Genomic DNA, 15,851 nt, shown 5'->3' with positions numbered 1-15,851 from the left:
TTAGATGAAATTTCCACAGTGGGTCTGTACTTATTTGCAAATCACATGTATATACAGTACATCTCTGTGCATTTCATGTAGTGTCTCATCATCAGGAAACACGAACTTGTGTTAGGGTTTTAGCTAATAAAGGTTGCAAATATACATTAATAATTTCTATTTTTACAGGCACAATGGCAGTGAATGATGAGGAACATGAGATAAATAAATATTTGGAGGGAAGGATATGGTGATGAGTCACTGTCTTCAGCTTACCTACAGCTTGCGAATACGAGTTTAAGTAGCAGATGAAAAAAATTCTTCCTTGCTCAACCCCAGGAGGCAGTGAGTCACCAAAGCATAAAGTTATTCATAATATTCATAATGTGTGGCTTCAGCTCATTACTCAGGCAGGAGAGTAAGTTAAGAGATATGGGAATTCCTCCCCATGGTTAGACTTTTATGACCACATGATTTGAGTTATGATTACAACTGTAGAAAATAATGGGTTTCCAGTCTAAATTAATCTGATTTGTTCTTTCTGTGACACCACCATGAGGTAAGCACACAAATGACCTTTGAGAATGAACTAGATGGGAAGTTAGGTGAGATGGGAGTTTAGGTGCAAGACTGCATCTCTGTCTCTCATTCTTTCTGAGAAACAGAACCCCTACTCAATCCCCAGATGACCTCAGGAACCTCGGGGGCCTGAGACCTTCCCAGAAAACAGATGTTTGAGGCCCTGTAGTTGAGCTCTTTCACTGTAGAATGTCAATTCACCTTTCCTTATTCCCTAGTAGTTTCTTTGAGACAGGCCACATGAATTGTTCAGAACATGATCATTAATTTACAGATACACGTTATATCAAAGGGCAGCCTTGGTGATTCATGAGAAATAACTCCATGGCCTCAAAGAGAGCTTCAGGACCTCTACAGACCAAAAAACTTACTGTTTCCTCTTGCCATCTCATTTTTCAGGGCCACATACTCTTCATATAATGGCCTCAGCTGCTTGCCGACCTCAGACCTCCAGCCTTCCCAAGCCCAGAGCCTTTGATTGTAATCCTTGCTATTTTGCATTATGTCATCCAAGCCTGTTATTGCAAAGCACCCAAAGGTAAATAAACATGCATTTTTAAATTTTTATTTGTAAACAATTACATGAACTTTCAAGAATTAAAAGTAAGGCTGGCAGACATCAAGCTCATAAGGTTATAAAATGAAATCTCATGATTCATTAATTTCCTCACCCTTATTATAGTTCCAAAATATTTTTCAGAGAAAATAAACCACTGACATCACTTAACTACTAACTTAATTGAACTACTTGAATGTGACACACTTTACAAATGTGATTTTTGTTAAATGTTAAAAGTTCATCTTTGTGCTGAAACACGCATATTTGGAATCTTCTCGCCTTTCGATTATCCATTTGGAAGGCACAATGTCATTATCTAACATCAGTTTCATTTTTAAAACTTGGAATAAAAAAGTGAATTTCATAATCACTGCTCAAAATTACTAGCTTACCTGGTTCAAGTGCTAAGCACTCCTGTGGATTATTTGGGTTACAAACTTTTCCAGTACTGTAGATGGTGCTCATTGTACTTAGAATTGTGTTCAACTGCAAATTAAAGATAATAAACACTGTTAAAAATGGAAAATATGCTCAAGAAAATGCTAATGTAAAGAAGTCCTTTGGGCCATGTGATTTTTATGCCTCCAAATACAACAGTTCACATCTTCTTTGCCAAATATCTTCCTTTATGTAGAGCAGGGATATCTCAGTTAAACCTCCCCGCATTTAGCTAGCACAGAGCCTTATAAGCATGTAATAAATATATGTGGAGTGACTGAAATAGACAGATCTACCAAAGTCCCCAAACCATTTCTCACCTACATGAGCACAAAGTGCAACTGTTGTTTCATTCAGCATTCATTGAGTGCACATCTATTGAACAACTACTATGTCCTACATTCGGACAATTCTGACATGAACAAGTCACTGGTCCTCAAGGACCCCACAGTCATGGGACAGTGAGGGAGCCATGTTATCAATAATTACATAACAGAGTGATAAGGTCTGTAAGTGTCACCAAAAAGTTATGTGACAGTATAGGGAGGAGATTCAGAAATGGCTTTAAAGAGGAGGGGACAATAGAGCTGTGTCTTGGAAGAGAAGCAGAAATTGGTCAAGAAGAAAAGAAAGATGGATGGCAGAGCCTGAAGGTGGAAGGAGGCTGGGAAAGACACGGCATTTTCGGGGCATGAAGACATGTTGAAGGAAATGAGAGTAGTAGTGCTGGTTGGAGAAAGGGGAGGATGTGGGAAAGGAGAGGAAAGCAGAAGCCAGACCATGAGAGACCCTCTATACTGTACTGAAGTTTAAACTTTACCCTGTAGTTAGAGTTTAAAGGAGAGTAAAGATATGAGGGTAAAGCAGTGCTACGTGAAGTATGGTCCATGAATCAGTGCAAGTCAGCAAATGGTTTCTTTCCATTCTGAGATGAGTACGACAGCTGAGAGAATAAATGTTTATAAACTTTTAAAATCATTTAATATTTCCATGACATCTAGGCATGCGATGGATTAGTAATTAAAGACGAAAAGAAATGGAGGAAGGGAGGAAGGAAGGGAGGGCTGGTTCTCTCGCACAGATGATTTAAGAAACACCAGATGAAAGGCCCTGTTTCCCCTTTTCCTATTTCCCACTTACATTATTCTTTCACTCTGCTACAAGTCATTATCCTAAAACATAAAATAGATTCCATACTTAAAACTTCAACAACATTCCATAGTTCAAAAGAATCAACCCAAATTTCTTACCATGGCACAAAACCCCTCATGGTATCGTTCTCTGCCTGCTTTTTCATTCTCCCCCTTCTTCCTCTCCCCTGAATTCATGCATCTTTGAATCTCCCCTCTTCCCAAACATTTCAGGTCTTACATGCATTTCAGTGGTTTTCAGTCTCGGCTGCACACAAGAATTATCTGGATCTTTTAAAAATACAACTAGGACAGACGAGGCCAATGGACATAGTTTCACATGGTATCTTTGTGGGAAAGATGGGGAAGCATGAAATGGATGAGATAATGTGGATTAACACCTAGTTAGATCAGTAGAGCCAAAGAATGCATAATAATAAATATCAACTTGAAGGAAGACAGGGGCCACAGGTTTCTTCTTTCTTCTTACCATGCATTTTTTTCCTTTTATAGATACAGATTAGAACACAAAGTTTCAGAGGATAAGCAGCTAAGAAAGAAGACTTTGATGTTAAATAGCCAAATATTTTAGACAAAAATATTTCTATAGCTTAGATGAAGGGTCTGTAAACTATAATCTGAAGGCCAAATCCTATCTGCTTCCTATTTTTGTAAAGTTTTATTGGAACATAGCCATGCCCGTTAGTTTATGCATTAGCTATGGCTGATTTCCCACAACAACAGCAGAGTTGACTCTGTGACAGAGACAGTATGGCGCACAAAACCTAAAATACTTGCTATCTTTACCTTTACAGAAACAAGTTTGTTGACTCCTGGACTAGGGAGATGGAATGAAGGGTGAATGTAGGCTTTCTTGAATTTGGACAAACTAGCTACCTAAGAATAGAATTTTAAAAGGTATCCCTATAGCCCTAGAGGGTTTTGCTCAGTGATTAGAGCATCAGTTGGCGGACTGAAAGTCCTGGATTCTATTTGGGCCAAGGGCATGTACCTTGGTTGCAGGCTTGATCCCCAGCCCCGGCAGGGGTGCGTGCAGAAGGCAAACAATCATTGTGTCTCTCTCACATCGATGTTTCTCTCTTTCTCTCTCTCTCTCTCTCTCTCCCTCCCTCCCTCCCTCTCTCTCTCTCTCTCTCTCTCTCTCTCTCCCTCCCTCCCTCTCTCTCTCTCTCTCTCTCCTTTCCACTCTCTCTGAAAAGCAATGGAAAAAATATCCTTGGGTGAAGATTTAAAAAATAAAAAATAAATAAAAGGTATCCCTACATTTGGAGACTTCATTGACAGTGACGTTGATATATTGACAGTGACACTGATATGAGACAACCATGGAATTTGACTGTCAAAAAAACAACAACCAAACAACAAAATCTAATATAGTCCTAGACTGTCTTAGTAGGTGTAGAGCACAGGCTGCAGAATGTCACATTGCTATTCACCTCCATGCAGACTAGAACCAACTCAGGGCACTGTGTTCCATCCAAGGATTTGGACAAAATGAAGACAGTAAGTAAGACTCAAAACCATTGTATAGGGGGAATTGACAGAGCAAACCATGTTTAGCCTAGAGAAAAAAGACTCAACTAGTTAAAAAAATTAGCTGCCTTCATTTATTTAAACACTGCAATTTGGCTTTAGAAGACAGAACAAAATGGAGGTCAATCACCGTTCAATGGAGGGAATATTGGTCCATCAATTAGAGGAACCTATATATGAAATTGATGTCTTGGGAACCTATATATGAAACTGATGTCTTGGAAAGAGGTGAATCACCAAACTCTAAAGCAGTTTAAGCTGAGGTTGTTAGCCATTTGTTAAAGCGGTTGCAGAGAAGAGTCAAGAATGAAAGGGGCCCAGCCGGGCATGGCTCAGCGGTTGAGCGTTGACCTAGGATCTAGGAGATCAGGGTTCGATTCCCGGTCAGGGCACATGCCTGGGTTGCAGGCTGCAGCCGATCAATGACTCTCTCATCATTGATGTTTCTACCTCTCTATCTCCCTCTCCCTTCTTCTCTCTGAAATCAATAAAGATATATTTTTAAAAAAATGAAAGGGAGGAAGGATTCGACTACAATACGAGGCTTCTCAAGCTTGGCACTATTGACATTTTAGACCAGACAATTCTTTGTTGTTGGGGCTGTCTTATGCATTGTAGAATGTTTAGCAGTGTCCCTACCCGCTAGATGCCAATAGCACCCCTCCCAAATTGGGACCACCAAAAATGTCTTCAGCCATTGTTAAATGTCCCTGGGAGGCAAAATCAACCCCAGTTGAGAACCACGGACAGAGACTAAGTGTATTTTTCAGGCTGCCTGGTCCTCAGGAAGGTAACCTCTGTATAGGCTGTCCATATACACTACAGTGCCCAGACAATCCCAGTTTAACTCTGTGTCCCAATATAATTACTATGTGTCTTCTTTAATTCTCAAAAAGATTCTAGTTTGGATGATAAATTATTTGGTCACCCGACCTAAACCCAGAGCTCTGTTTAATGTCAGCATGCCACTCTTTGCAGATAAAGGAAGCAGCCATGGGTGATATTAATGTTTAATATTCCCAAATATTTCAACTCTTGAGATTAGTGCTAGAATGTTCACATACTCGTTTGCTCTTGTCTTCTGTGAGCACTGATGCCCCATTCTGCTGAAGGATCTGCAATTGACGCTTGGTTGAAGAATTCTGAATTTCTTCTAGTGGATAAATTTTGGCAAGCTTGGACTGTTCTTCATAAAAGGCAGACCAATTGCTGGCAGCCTCATTCTGAAATGACAAAAAAATAAAATTAAAGTCAGAACGACACTGCTTGAACAGATAGAACAGAAGACATGGTCCAAAGAACATCTGCTAGAACATCTAATACTTCCTAAGTGGTTTAGTTCTCTACTTTGCTGAAGGTCGAGGCTTAGGTTAAGAGTGATCAGGCCACTCTTGGTCACTCTCTCTTTCTGGCCCAGTGCCTAGTTTTCCCAAGAGTCTTGTTCCTAGAACTGGAAGTGAATTCTCACAAATGATTCACATTGTAGGGTCCTGGAACTTATAGCCTTAGCACTGTGACATGGGTGAGTTGATCAGGATTCAAGGATGAATGTTCTAAAGGGAGAGCCTGGTAAAGCTTAGCATGGACGTAATGGAAACACAGCTCCTCATGACTGTGAGAACCATGAGAAATGAGCACCAGTTTGCAGTAAGCTCACAGTGCTATGACTTACCAGAGATTGTGATCTTAAATTATGTTCCCCAAAGAAGGTTGCCCAGAATATGGCCATTTGGTAGCCATGGTGAATTTTTTACCATCAAAAGAAACCAACAAGCACATGATGATACCAGTACTCACTTCTCCCCCATCCTGAACATCAGCAGGCAAGTGGACTCCTCTAGACTTCTCTAGTGCAGTCTTCCCTCAATGCACAATTTTCCATTTATCAAAGATTAAGTAAGCAACTACTTCATACATTGTACTTTTCTAGACCATATAAAAGAGGTAGCATATGAGACAAGTAAGAGCTCCATTCCTGGAGTCAAACACCTCTGACTAGCAGTGTGACCTTGGGTGAATTTCTTAGCCTCTCTGAGCTGCAGTTACCTTATCTGTAAAATGAGAGTAATAATAAAACTTATTTCAAAGGGTTGTTTTAAGGGTTAGATGAATGAACAAATAAGAAAATGCTTATTAGAGTGCCCAATGCATCCTATGCATTCAAAATAAGTTTGCTATTTTATTATTTATAGAAAAAGGTCCTTGTTCTTCAGTTGCTTTCAGTTTTATCAGACAGATAAGATATGCATCGTGAATTTTTCATTAATGACACATAACAGCATATGATAATGTATAAACTATGAGTAAGCCAAGAAAAGAGAGATTCATTCAGACAACTAGATTTGGCCAAGCCCTCATGGAAAAGGTGGGGCCTAGACAGACCTTAAAGTAGATAGGAGTTGGATGCGTGTAGAGTACTTTGCAAAATAATTTACCTCATTTGATCTTCCTAACAATCCCATGAGATAGAAAATCATTCTGTTTCCATTTTCATAGGTGCATAAAGGGGCTAAGAGAAATAAATAGTGGAGTTGGCAATCAATTGCCAGCATCTGGATCTTGGATCCTGTGGTGGACAGACTCTAAGATAATTCCCACGATCCCTACTTCCTAGTGACACACATTTGTGTGATCTCCTACCCTTGAGTGTGAGCAGAACCCACTTCTAACCAGTAGCACATACCAAAGAAGACAGGATGTATATGTTTATGTTATATAAGATTATAATTTTTATCTTGCTGGAGGACTCTGTCTCCCTTGCTGACTTTGATGTTGCAAGATGCCATGTTGTGAGCTATCCTGTGGAAAGGGCCACATGGCAAGGAACTGAGGATGGCCTCTGGCTGACAACCTGCAAGAAACTAAGGACCTCAGTCCAGCAGCATACAGGAATCTGAATGCTACCACTAACCACATTAGCTTGGAAGTGATTCATCCCCTGTCAAGCCTCAGGTGAGACTACAGCTCTAGCCAGGACCTTGCTTGCAACTAGAGACTCAGAAGCAGAAGATATAGCTAAGCTTTGCCTGGACTCCTGATCCACACAAGCTGTAAGTTAATAAACGTGTGTTGAAAAAAATAAATAAAATAAAATAAATGTGTGTTGCTTTAAGCTGCTAAGCTTGTGGTAATTTTTTACACAATTGATAACTAATACAGATTCTAGGCATGAATGCACTTTTCAGACCAAGTCACACCCATTTATATATTGACTATGGCTGCTTTCACACTACAGTGGCAGAGTTGAATAAAAGTGAGAGGGCCCACAAAGCCTGAAATATTTATCATCTGGCCTGTTACCAAAAAAAGTGTTCTGACCTTTGCCCTAGATCTATACATTTACAGGAAATATGGGAAACAAAATAGCATGTAAAGCAACATTAAGAGGGCACAACCAGCAAATCCAGAAAGTGGAAGTTTCTATAGAACCAGCAATGCAATTCCTACACAGATAAATTGTGCAAAAAAAAAAAAAAAAAAGCAAGGGCGAGGCTTTATAGATTAAAAGAGACTTAAAGTACATCCATCAAAACTATTGAAAGAAGAGGACTTTGCTGGATTCTGATTCAAATAAACTAGCCGAATTTTTTTTTTAAATGAGACAGGAGGGTGCATTTGAATATTGACAAGTTATGTGATGAAACTAAGGAATTACTGTTAAGTTTTTGGCATGGTAGTGTTATTAAGGTTGTTGTAAAAATCTTACTTTGAAAGTCACAAAGTGAAATATTTACACATAAAACTATATGATGTCTGGGATTTCCTTCAAAATAATTCAATAGCCCAGCCGGGCGTGGCTCAGCGGTTGAGCATCGACCTACGATCCAGGCGATCGGAGTTCGATTCCCGGTCAGGGCACATGCCCGGGTTGCGGGCTCGATCAATGGCTCTCTCATCATTGATGTTTCTATCTCTCTCTCTCCCTCTCTTTTCCTCTCTCTGAAATCAATAAAGGTATATTTTTAAAAAAAAAATTCAAGAAATGTGGGATCAGGGGAAAAATTAAAACAAGATTGGCCAAAGTGTTAATTGATAATTGGTGAAGCTGGGTGATGAGTATTAGGAGATTCAATATACTAGTCCCTTTTTTTATACATGTTTCAAAATTTTTATGATAAAAAGTAAAGAAAAATCCATACAATGAAATGCTATTTGGCAATAAAAGGAACAAAATAATGTTACATGCTACAGCATGCAAAGTGAAAGAAGCCAGTCACAGAGACCACCTATTGTATGAGTCCATTGATAGGAAATGTTCAGAGCAGGCAAATCTGCAGAGACAGAAAGTAGATTAATGGTTGCTTAGGGGTCAGGGTGAGAGAAAGTGATTGCTACTGGGCAGGTGGTTTCGTTTGGGAGTGACAAAAATGTTTTAAAATTAGATGGTGGTAATGATTGTTCGATTCTGTAAATATACAAAAAAAGCATTGAATTGTGTGTTTTAAATTGGTGAATTTTATGGTGCATAAGTTATAACCCAATAAAGCTGCTGTTTAAAGCTTGCAATAGTAAAAGTAAAGAAAAAAATCACCTTATTCCCTAAGTCCTATAATGAGATCTGATATTCCCATGGAACTGGTCTAAACCAAAGGATTTAGTCAAATTAGTGTAATGCTCTTTCACCCAATTACTTGGTGCACACTAAGAAACAGCGGCAGTTCCTCACCACCAAACTACTCTCCCAGGGTGTAGCTGGTGGTCTCCTTGCATCCTTAGATCAATGAATAATTGTGCCAAATCTGGCTATATTTAACCACGTCATTTTGAATTGCTCAAGCTTAATTTCGCCAAAATTACATCACTAAACTGGGACATTATCAAGTTTTCATGACAAAAGGAAACTAGTAAGAACAAGGCCTCTAACGCACTTAACCCACGTTAATTGTCTACACAAGGAACTTATCCATTCACAATTGTTACCTACCTACCAATGTTGGCTGTGCCCATCTACAACCTTCCATTTCAAGAGGCAAAGAAATAAATATCACAACCCAAGGTATCACAGCTGGCTCAGAAGAGTCATGAGAGCATCAGATTTCCTGAATTCCATTATATTTCCAGCACAATGATCTTCCCCCACCCAGTACCTATGTGTAGGCATTTGTGTGTGTCGGGGAGGGTGGAACAGACTCACTGGAGACAGGGATGAAGTCTACATTCTTCCCTTGGGTACATAATAGCAGTTTAAAACTCCCCCGTTCTAAGCTCACTGTGACGCCAGCCCTAAAGGCAGAAGAATCAGGGTTTAGGAATCAGGTGTGCCCAAGGACTCTAGGGGACGCCAAAAGTGAAGGGCTGAAGAATCCCTAGAGAGCACCCAAAGGCTAAGTATGGGCCTCCTGCTCTCTCTTCACAGTTTTTTACAACTCACCGAGAACTATTTATTAAGTGTTCTCGGAGACCTTTGAGGCTCCAAGAGGGCATTCTTCAACACCCGCGTCAGCTGCCTGGACAGGAGTTTGGGGCAGCTCTAGTAGTTACTGACAAACACTGGGACAATGAACCAGGATGTCTCTGTCGCAATAGGATTCTTTTGCTGTCTTCGAGGAACAAAACTGTCCAGGGACCTCCTATATTTTAGAGATCTTCTGACTTTGCCAAAAAAAAAAAAAAAAAAAAAAAAATCCTTTTGATTCAAAATGTACCCTATTTCAAAAAGCCAACAAAAAACTTACAACGAAGGGACAATGTAAAAAAAGTATTATCATCTTACTGAGAAAATAAGTACAGTTTAATTGTGAATATTTGGTCTCAAACATGAGAACTGTATTTGTTGTAAAGTAAGGGGGCAATTTATTATATAGTACATGACAAGTGTTTGGTAATTAATTTTCACTGAATTTCTGAACTATTTGGAAATCTGTTTTGAACCAAGCTTTTCTCTTTATCTCTAAGGAGGGAGTTTTTGGGACATTACACTGATCAAGTTTTGTTTTTTTAAATACAAATTTTTTAAATCCTCACCTGAGGACATACTTAGAGAAAGAGGAAGGGAGAGAGAGAGAATAAAAACAACATCGATGTGAGAGAGAAACATTAATCGGTTGCCTTCCGTACACAGGTGCCCCAACCAGGGATCAAACCCACAACCCAGGTATGTGCCCTGACCTGGAACGGAACCAGCAACCTTTTGGTGCACAGGATGACACTCAACCAACTGAGCCATGCTGGCTGGGCACTAACCAAGTTTTGACGCCTTCCATTGTTTTAAGGTATGTTCACACAACTTGATCTAAAAATCTCTATGCTAGGTCAGATCCATAGGCAGACAAGCCCCATATTCTGACTCTGAAATACGACCCAAATTTCCTTTACCGTGCTACCTAGTGCTATAATAATACTACATAACAAACAACCAAAAACCTTAATGGTATAAGGGTTTATTGTTACGAGCCTGGAATCACTGGAGCTTGCGAGGCAGCTCTGCTGATCTTGACTAGATTGGCTTACAACTTTGGGGGGTTGGTTTTTGCTGGGACAACTACTCCATGTGTCCCTCATTCTTTAGCTGGCTAGCACAGGCATGTTCTCATAACAAAGGCAAAGGAGCAAAGGACAAGCCCCATTGTTCAAGTTCATTCCAAGCCTCCACTTGCATCATGTCTGTTAACATCTCTGCTCAAAGTAACTTACATGCTGAAGAACACAGTCACATCACCTTCAGCGGGGTGGCACTGCGAAATTACATAATCTTGGACATTAATATAGGGAAGAGTAAAGAACTGGGTCCATCAGTGTACCTGACCATAATTCCTTACCCTGAATGGATCTACAGTCCTTACATTTGCTAAAATACTTCAAGAACCTATTTAGAGTTTTTAAAGTCTCACTTTTTCAGATTAAAGAATGGCCTCGTTTTTATATTACTTGGCAATAAAATAAAAAAAGAAATCTTGCCATTTGCAATAACATGGATGGACCTAGTGGGTATTAAGTGAAATAAGTCAGAGAAAGACAAATACTGTATGATTTTACTTATATGTGAAATCTAAACATAACAAAATAAAAACAGACCCATAGATACAGAGAACAAGTTGATGTTTGCCAGAGTGGAGGGGGGGGGGGGTGAATGGCCTAGTTCTACAAGTCTTACCAGTTTTACCACTTGTGCTGTAAATAGCACCTCCTTATAATTTGTTGTAAATTTATCTCTTTTGAGCTTTCAAAGGCACCACATTTCTAGTATGAAGAGATTTGGCCGATACAATTGTAAACACACTATCCTTTCTCGTTTCTCTTCAGACTAATTTTTTTTTCATTTTGAGTTGAGTCAGGCTTTGTACAACTAATTCTGCTTCCCCTCCTAACTCTCTCTGATACCCTTAAATCAGGGGTGGGGAATATTTTTTTTTTTCTGCCAAGGGCCATTTGTATATAACACCATTCTCAGGCCATGCAAAATTATCAACTTAAAAATTAACTATGAAAGAGCTCCTAGATTTATTGATTTTTCAGTTCCTCCTGCGGTTATCTTGGCAGGGCCAGCCCAAAAGATTTCATGGGCTGTATACTACGGCCAGATGTTCCCCATCCCTGCCGTAAATCATTCCAGTTGCTCTCTTCGGGGGAACATTCTCCATTTCTAAAGTGGCCACCAGCAGCATACCATTTCTAAGCATCCGTTCATCTTAGTTCCTCTCATAGCACCTGCCACTGTGCCTGTTTCATGAGGGGATATCAATATATGTAATAAGAGAATAGAAGAAAGGGTCATTCCCCTCTCTGCCCATTGCCTCCCTCCGCAGGTAGACTCACACAGGTACTCCGAAGTGCACTAATGCACCCTTCACCACTGCCTGAGGAAGGAGATACTGAGCCCCCTCCTTGCTTCTCACATCCAAGTATTTTCACTTTCCTTTAAAAGGCTCAAACTTTCTGAAATTTGGCCACACTTCCTGATTTATATTCTTTCATTTTTGGCCTTCACTCTGATCAACCAGTGTAATTCAAAAGCAATAGCACTTAGTGATCGAGGGATGATTTCAGTAAACATCACTACATATCATTCTATAACAAGCCTTCTCAGCCTCTGGGCAGTCAACATAAGTGCTACAAGTCTCTTCAGCAATTATAACTCCCTCTCACACTAACGACAATGCTACCTTACTGTTCTCCCATGCTCACAAGCATTAAGTTCTATTCTGGTGGTTTTGTGTATTCATTCGGTCTTCACAGAGACCCTATGAAGCAGACATGAAAGCTATGTTATTTTTTACAGATGGAAAAACTAAGGTGCAGAGAGATTCATTAACTAGCTCAAGTTCAACCAGCAAGAAAGTGGTAGATCCAGGATTTGGGCTTTGGCAGTCGTTTCAGAGCTCTTAGGCATGATGCTGGTACACCTTTCCGACCAGCTACAGGACCATTCAGTTGAGCATAGAAACAAATACACAATACACTACAGGCACCTCCAACAGAGATCAAATAAAAAGTGAGAAAAAAGCAACAATGAAGAGATGAAAAGAGATAAGCAGCAAACATGAGAGAAAAACATGATCTTCTATGACAACACTGTGCTGTCAAAATCTCCTGGATTTATTTGAGCTTTAGAAAAATAGAACAAAAAAAACCTCTGTTGGCAGATTTCAAGTGAGACACTAGGTCTCAGATTTGATCTGCCCAGCGAATGGCAGTTATTTAATTTAAACATGCAAGCTACTAATCATTCAAAAAAATAAGCTTCTGTACAAGTGCCACACACACACACAAAAATCGTTTCTGAGATAATGCTACTCAATTTCCATCACTAAATGTGGAAGGATGCTTCTTTGGGACCTGTAGGAGAAGAAACCTGAAACCCTTGCTCTCATCAAACAAAACATCTTGCTTTCCCAGAGCATTCTGAGATTTGTCAGAACTGTTTTAACTTTGGTTTTTCTTGGAGGGCTCTGCGTGGATTCTGTGACCTTTGGAAGTCCCGCAGAGCTCTGTGACAGACCAGTTGTTAGATAATTACTAGCTAGCTCTTTCACTACGCCTCCAGTTGCATTTTCCAGTTAATATACTATTTTAGAGAGTCTTTAGATATTCCTTTTTGCATCACCAACTTATGGCATTTCCATGAAATGCTTCGAAGCCCTGACTATGATGAGAATTATGGTGGCAACTTTATAAAGCATGTTCACTGGTTTCCAAGAATCTGGATTAAGACCAGTGGATTATTTTGTAACACTTTTCCAAATGAACCCCAAGTTCAATTAAGTTTAGTCATCTGGGACTCCAGAATCAGAAATACCAAGGCAAATAAACATCCAACCTTCCAGCTCAGAGTTTTTCTTTGATTTCCCTCTTCAGTTGTATGGGTAGTAACCCAACCTTTAAGAAGCAACAAATACTCATGTAGCCATGAGCACTCACCATTTTTTGGGCATTCTCGTTGGTAATATTGGTGTTATAATCCCAAGCAGCAAGTGCACTTTCAAAAGACAGGTCTTCGGCTTGTGAGTTAAAACCCTCCAAAAATTTCGTGGCCTTTTCCTCATTGGGGGATTGAGCAGCAGTTACAGCCACAAGGCTGAGAAAGAGCCAGGAATAGCCTGACATCTTTCCCTGTGCGACACACTCCCCCTCACTGAACAACTTTCCCTAGAGTAAAACCTCCTCATGAGTTTTTCTCTCTCGTCAGCCTTTGAACTTGGGTTGGGCACGAGCAGGGAAGACAGAAAAAAAAAAAAAAAAAAAAGGAAGAAAAAACAGTAAACAATCTGATGAACCAATATAAAGTTCACCCTGGAGAGGACAGATATGTAAGCATATTTTAGAATGATTTTTTAAAGTAAATCAAATAAACAAATGTTATTCATTAATCCAAGAGAATCATAGCTCTCCTAGCTTTTATGGCCAAATCAAAACTTGTACATTTGGTTAATAAGTTCCTAAATAGTTGTTAAAGATACACTGAAGGTGTTATAATTTTACAATAACCAAAGAAGCCTCAAATTAAGGTTCATGGGGGTAATGTTATTTACCTGTTTTTCAGACAATTCCATTAACAGTAAGTTATCCCTACTTTTTTTATTTAAAGCTCATATTCACAAAAATTCTCTACTTGGTTAACATTTTTCCTTCCCAAATAAATGACTTATCCCTTGTCTTTATGGAATTCATTTCTTTCTGATAAATTTTCATTTTCATGATCATTTTTTTAAAATAAGACTACCTCCCACTTCACAGGTTAACTCTCCAGATCTAGCATGGGAAAACTTTAAAAGGTTCATTTTCTATTTCTGAGATGATCATATTTAACACTGGTTGTATGGCTGACTTCATTGTCTGCCTCCTCCCCTTTCACTTACCTGTTCAAACCTCAGGCAAGGTCACAAGGAAATAAGAATGTCTCTGCATGGTATGAAATTCAAGGTGTGTCCATGTCAAGCTCTGGTCATCTTTGGCTATAAGATGATGGCAATATAGAGTTCAAAGAATCTTCAGTGGTTATCCTGTAGAATCTCAAGAGCTGGATCAGTGACCTTAATCCAGGATGTCAGTATTCATGTCACAAATAAAAGAGAGGAGCCACTTTAAATGGGTAGGCTCATGGGCCTGGTTGACTGTGATTATGAAACCTTCACACACGGAAAATATTTCTTCACCTAGAAAAACAAGTCTTCCAGGTCCAGGTGACATGACAGTAACCAAGCCTTTAAAAAAAGTTTGCAAGACTTCCCCTTATTCCAAAGTTGTACATATTATTGTAGAATAGGAAAAATAATTAAAAGCAAGTCCTTTCCATTATGTTATTTAAGCATTATAAAAAACCTAGAGGTAAATATTTTTACTGCCATTATACAGATTATAAAACTGAAACTCAGAGAACTTAAATTGCCAGACCTCACTCAGCTAGTAAGTGGTAGAGCTTGGACACAGATGCATGCAGCTTGATTCTAGAGTACAGGCGTGTAAGTCGTAGTCAGCAGTCTAAGGGCAATAATGGAGCAGCAAAGGGACAGTGCTCATGCTGTGTCTCTGTGACGATGATGGATTTTGGTTCCACTACATCAAAAGGAGGTGGCTTCTTACTGCCCTTGATGTAACTCGTAATACATGAATCTTTTAAGAAATAAGGTATTGTAATTTAAGTAATTACAATAACGAACATTAAAGAAAGTGAGATGGGGGGTCATCGGTGAAATTTTAGTAAGGCTCCTACCACATGTGAGGAAGCTGAGATCCACTCGCTTCTCACAGGCATTAGGAGAATAACCAGTCCAGAGAAGGGAACATCACATGAGGCTCTGAACAAAGAGCTGCAATGTTACTTTAATAAAACCTGAAACAAAACTCTACTGAGGTCACTTCCTCAATGAAGCTCTTGGGTTTAGAAAAAAAAAAAATGGGAGTAGTCCAACTTCAATCCCCTGAGGCAGAAAATAAGATTAACGTTATCAAATTAAAATGGAGAAAGCAGGATGTAAACTCTGAAAGCTAAAGACAGATGGACAAGGAACCCGAGATAACAGTGAGGCAGGAAAATTCCGGAAGCCAAGAAATTTTGAGAAGCAGGGGAAATAGGTAAACTGTCTACAATAATTCTGTAGGAAAACAAGCTCAATGATGGCCCACTGCAAGCAGTGACTGTACTGGTGGAATTATTTTCATTCTCCATTGAGAAG

General features: G+C 39.4%; 1 protein-coding gene across 1 annotated transcript in view; it reads right to left on the bottom strand.

Moving 5' to 3' along the window:
• Positions 1-13,796, bottom strand: part of ACE2 (angiotensin converting enzyme 2) — a 40,191-nt gene extending 26,395 nt beyond the window's left edge. Inside the window, exons 1-4 of the mRNA XM_016202967.2 lie at positions 13,597-13,796; positions 5,304-5,462; positions 1,510-1,603; positions 930-1,073 (exon numbers count right to left, since the gene is read on the bottom strand). Coding sequence (XP_016058453.2) covers positions 930-1,073; positions 1,510-1,603; positions 5,304-5,462; positions 13,597-13,782 — 583 coding nt within the window. The 5' untranslated portion in view covers positions 13,783-13,796. The remainder of the gene's footprint in view (positions 1-929; positions 1,074-1,509; positions 1,604-5,303; positions 5,463-13,596) is intronic.
• Between the last annotated feature and the right edge of the window lie 2,055 nt (positions 13,797-15,851).

The sequence above is a fragment of the Miniopterus natalensis genome, chromosome X (assembly GCF_054644295.1).
Source record: "Miniopterus natalensis isolate mMinNat1 chromosome X, mMinNat1.hap1, whole genome shotgun sequence".
Taxonomy (NCBI): Eukaryota; Metazoa; Chordata; class Mammalia; order Chiroptera; family Miniopteridae; genus Miniopterus; species Miniopterus natalensis.
Note: the sequence above shows the minus strand (reverse complement) of the source record. Positions and strands in the feature narration are given on the sequence as shown.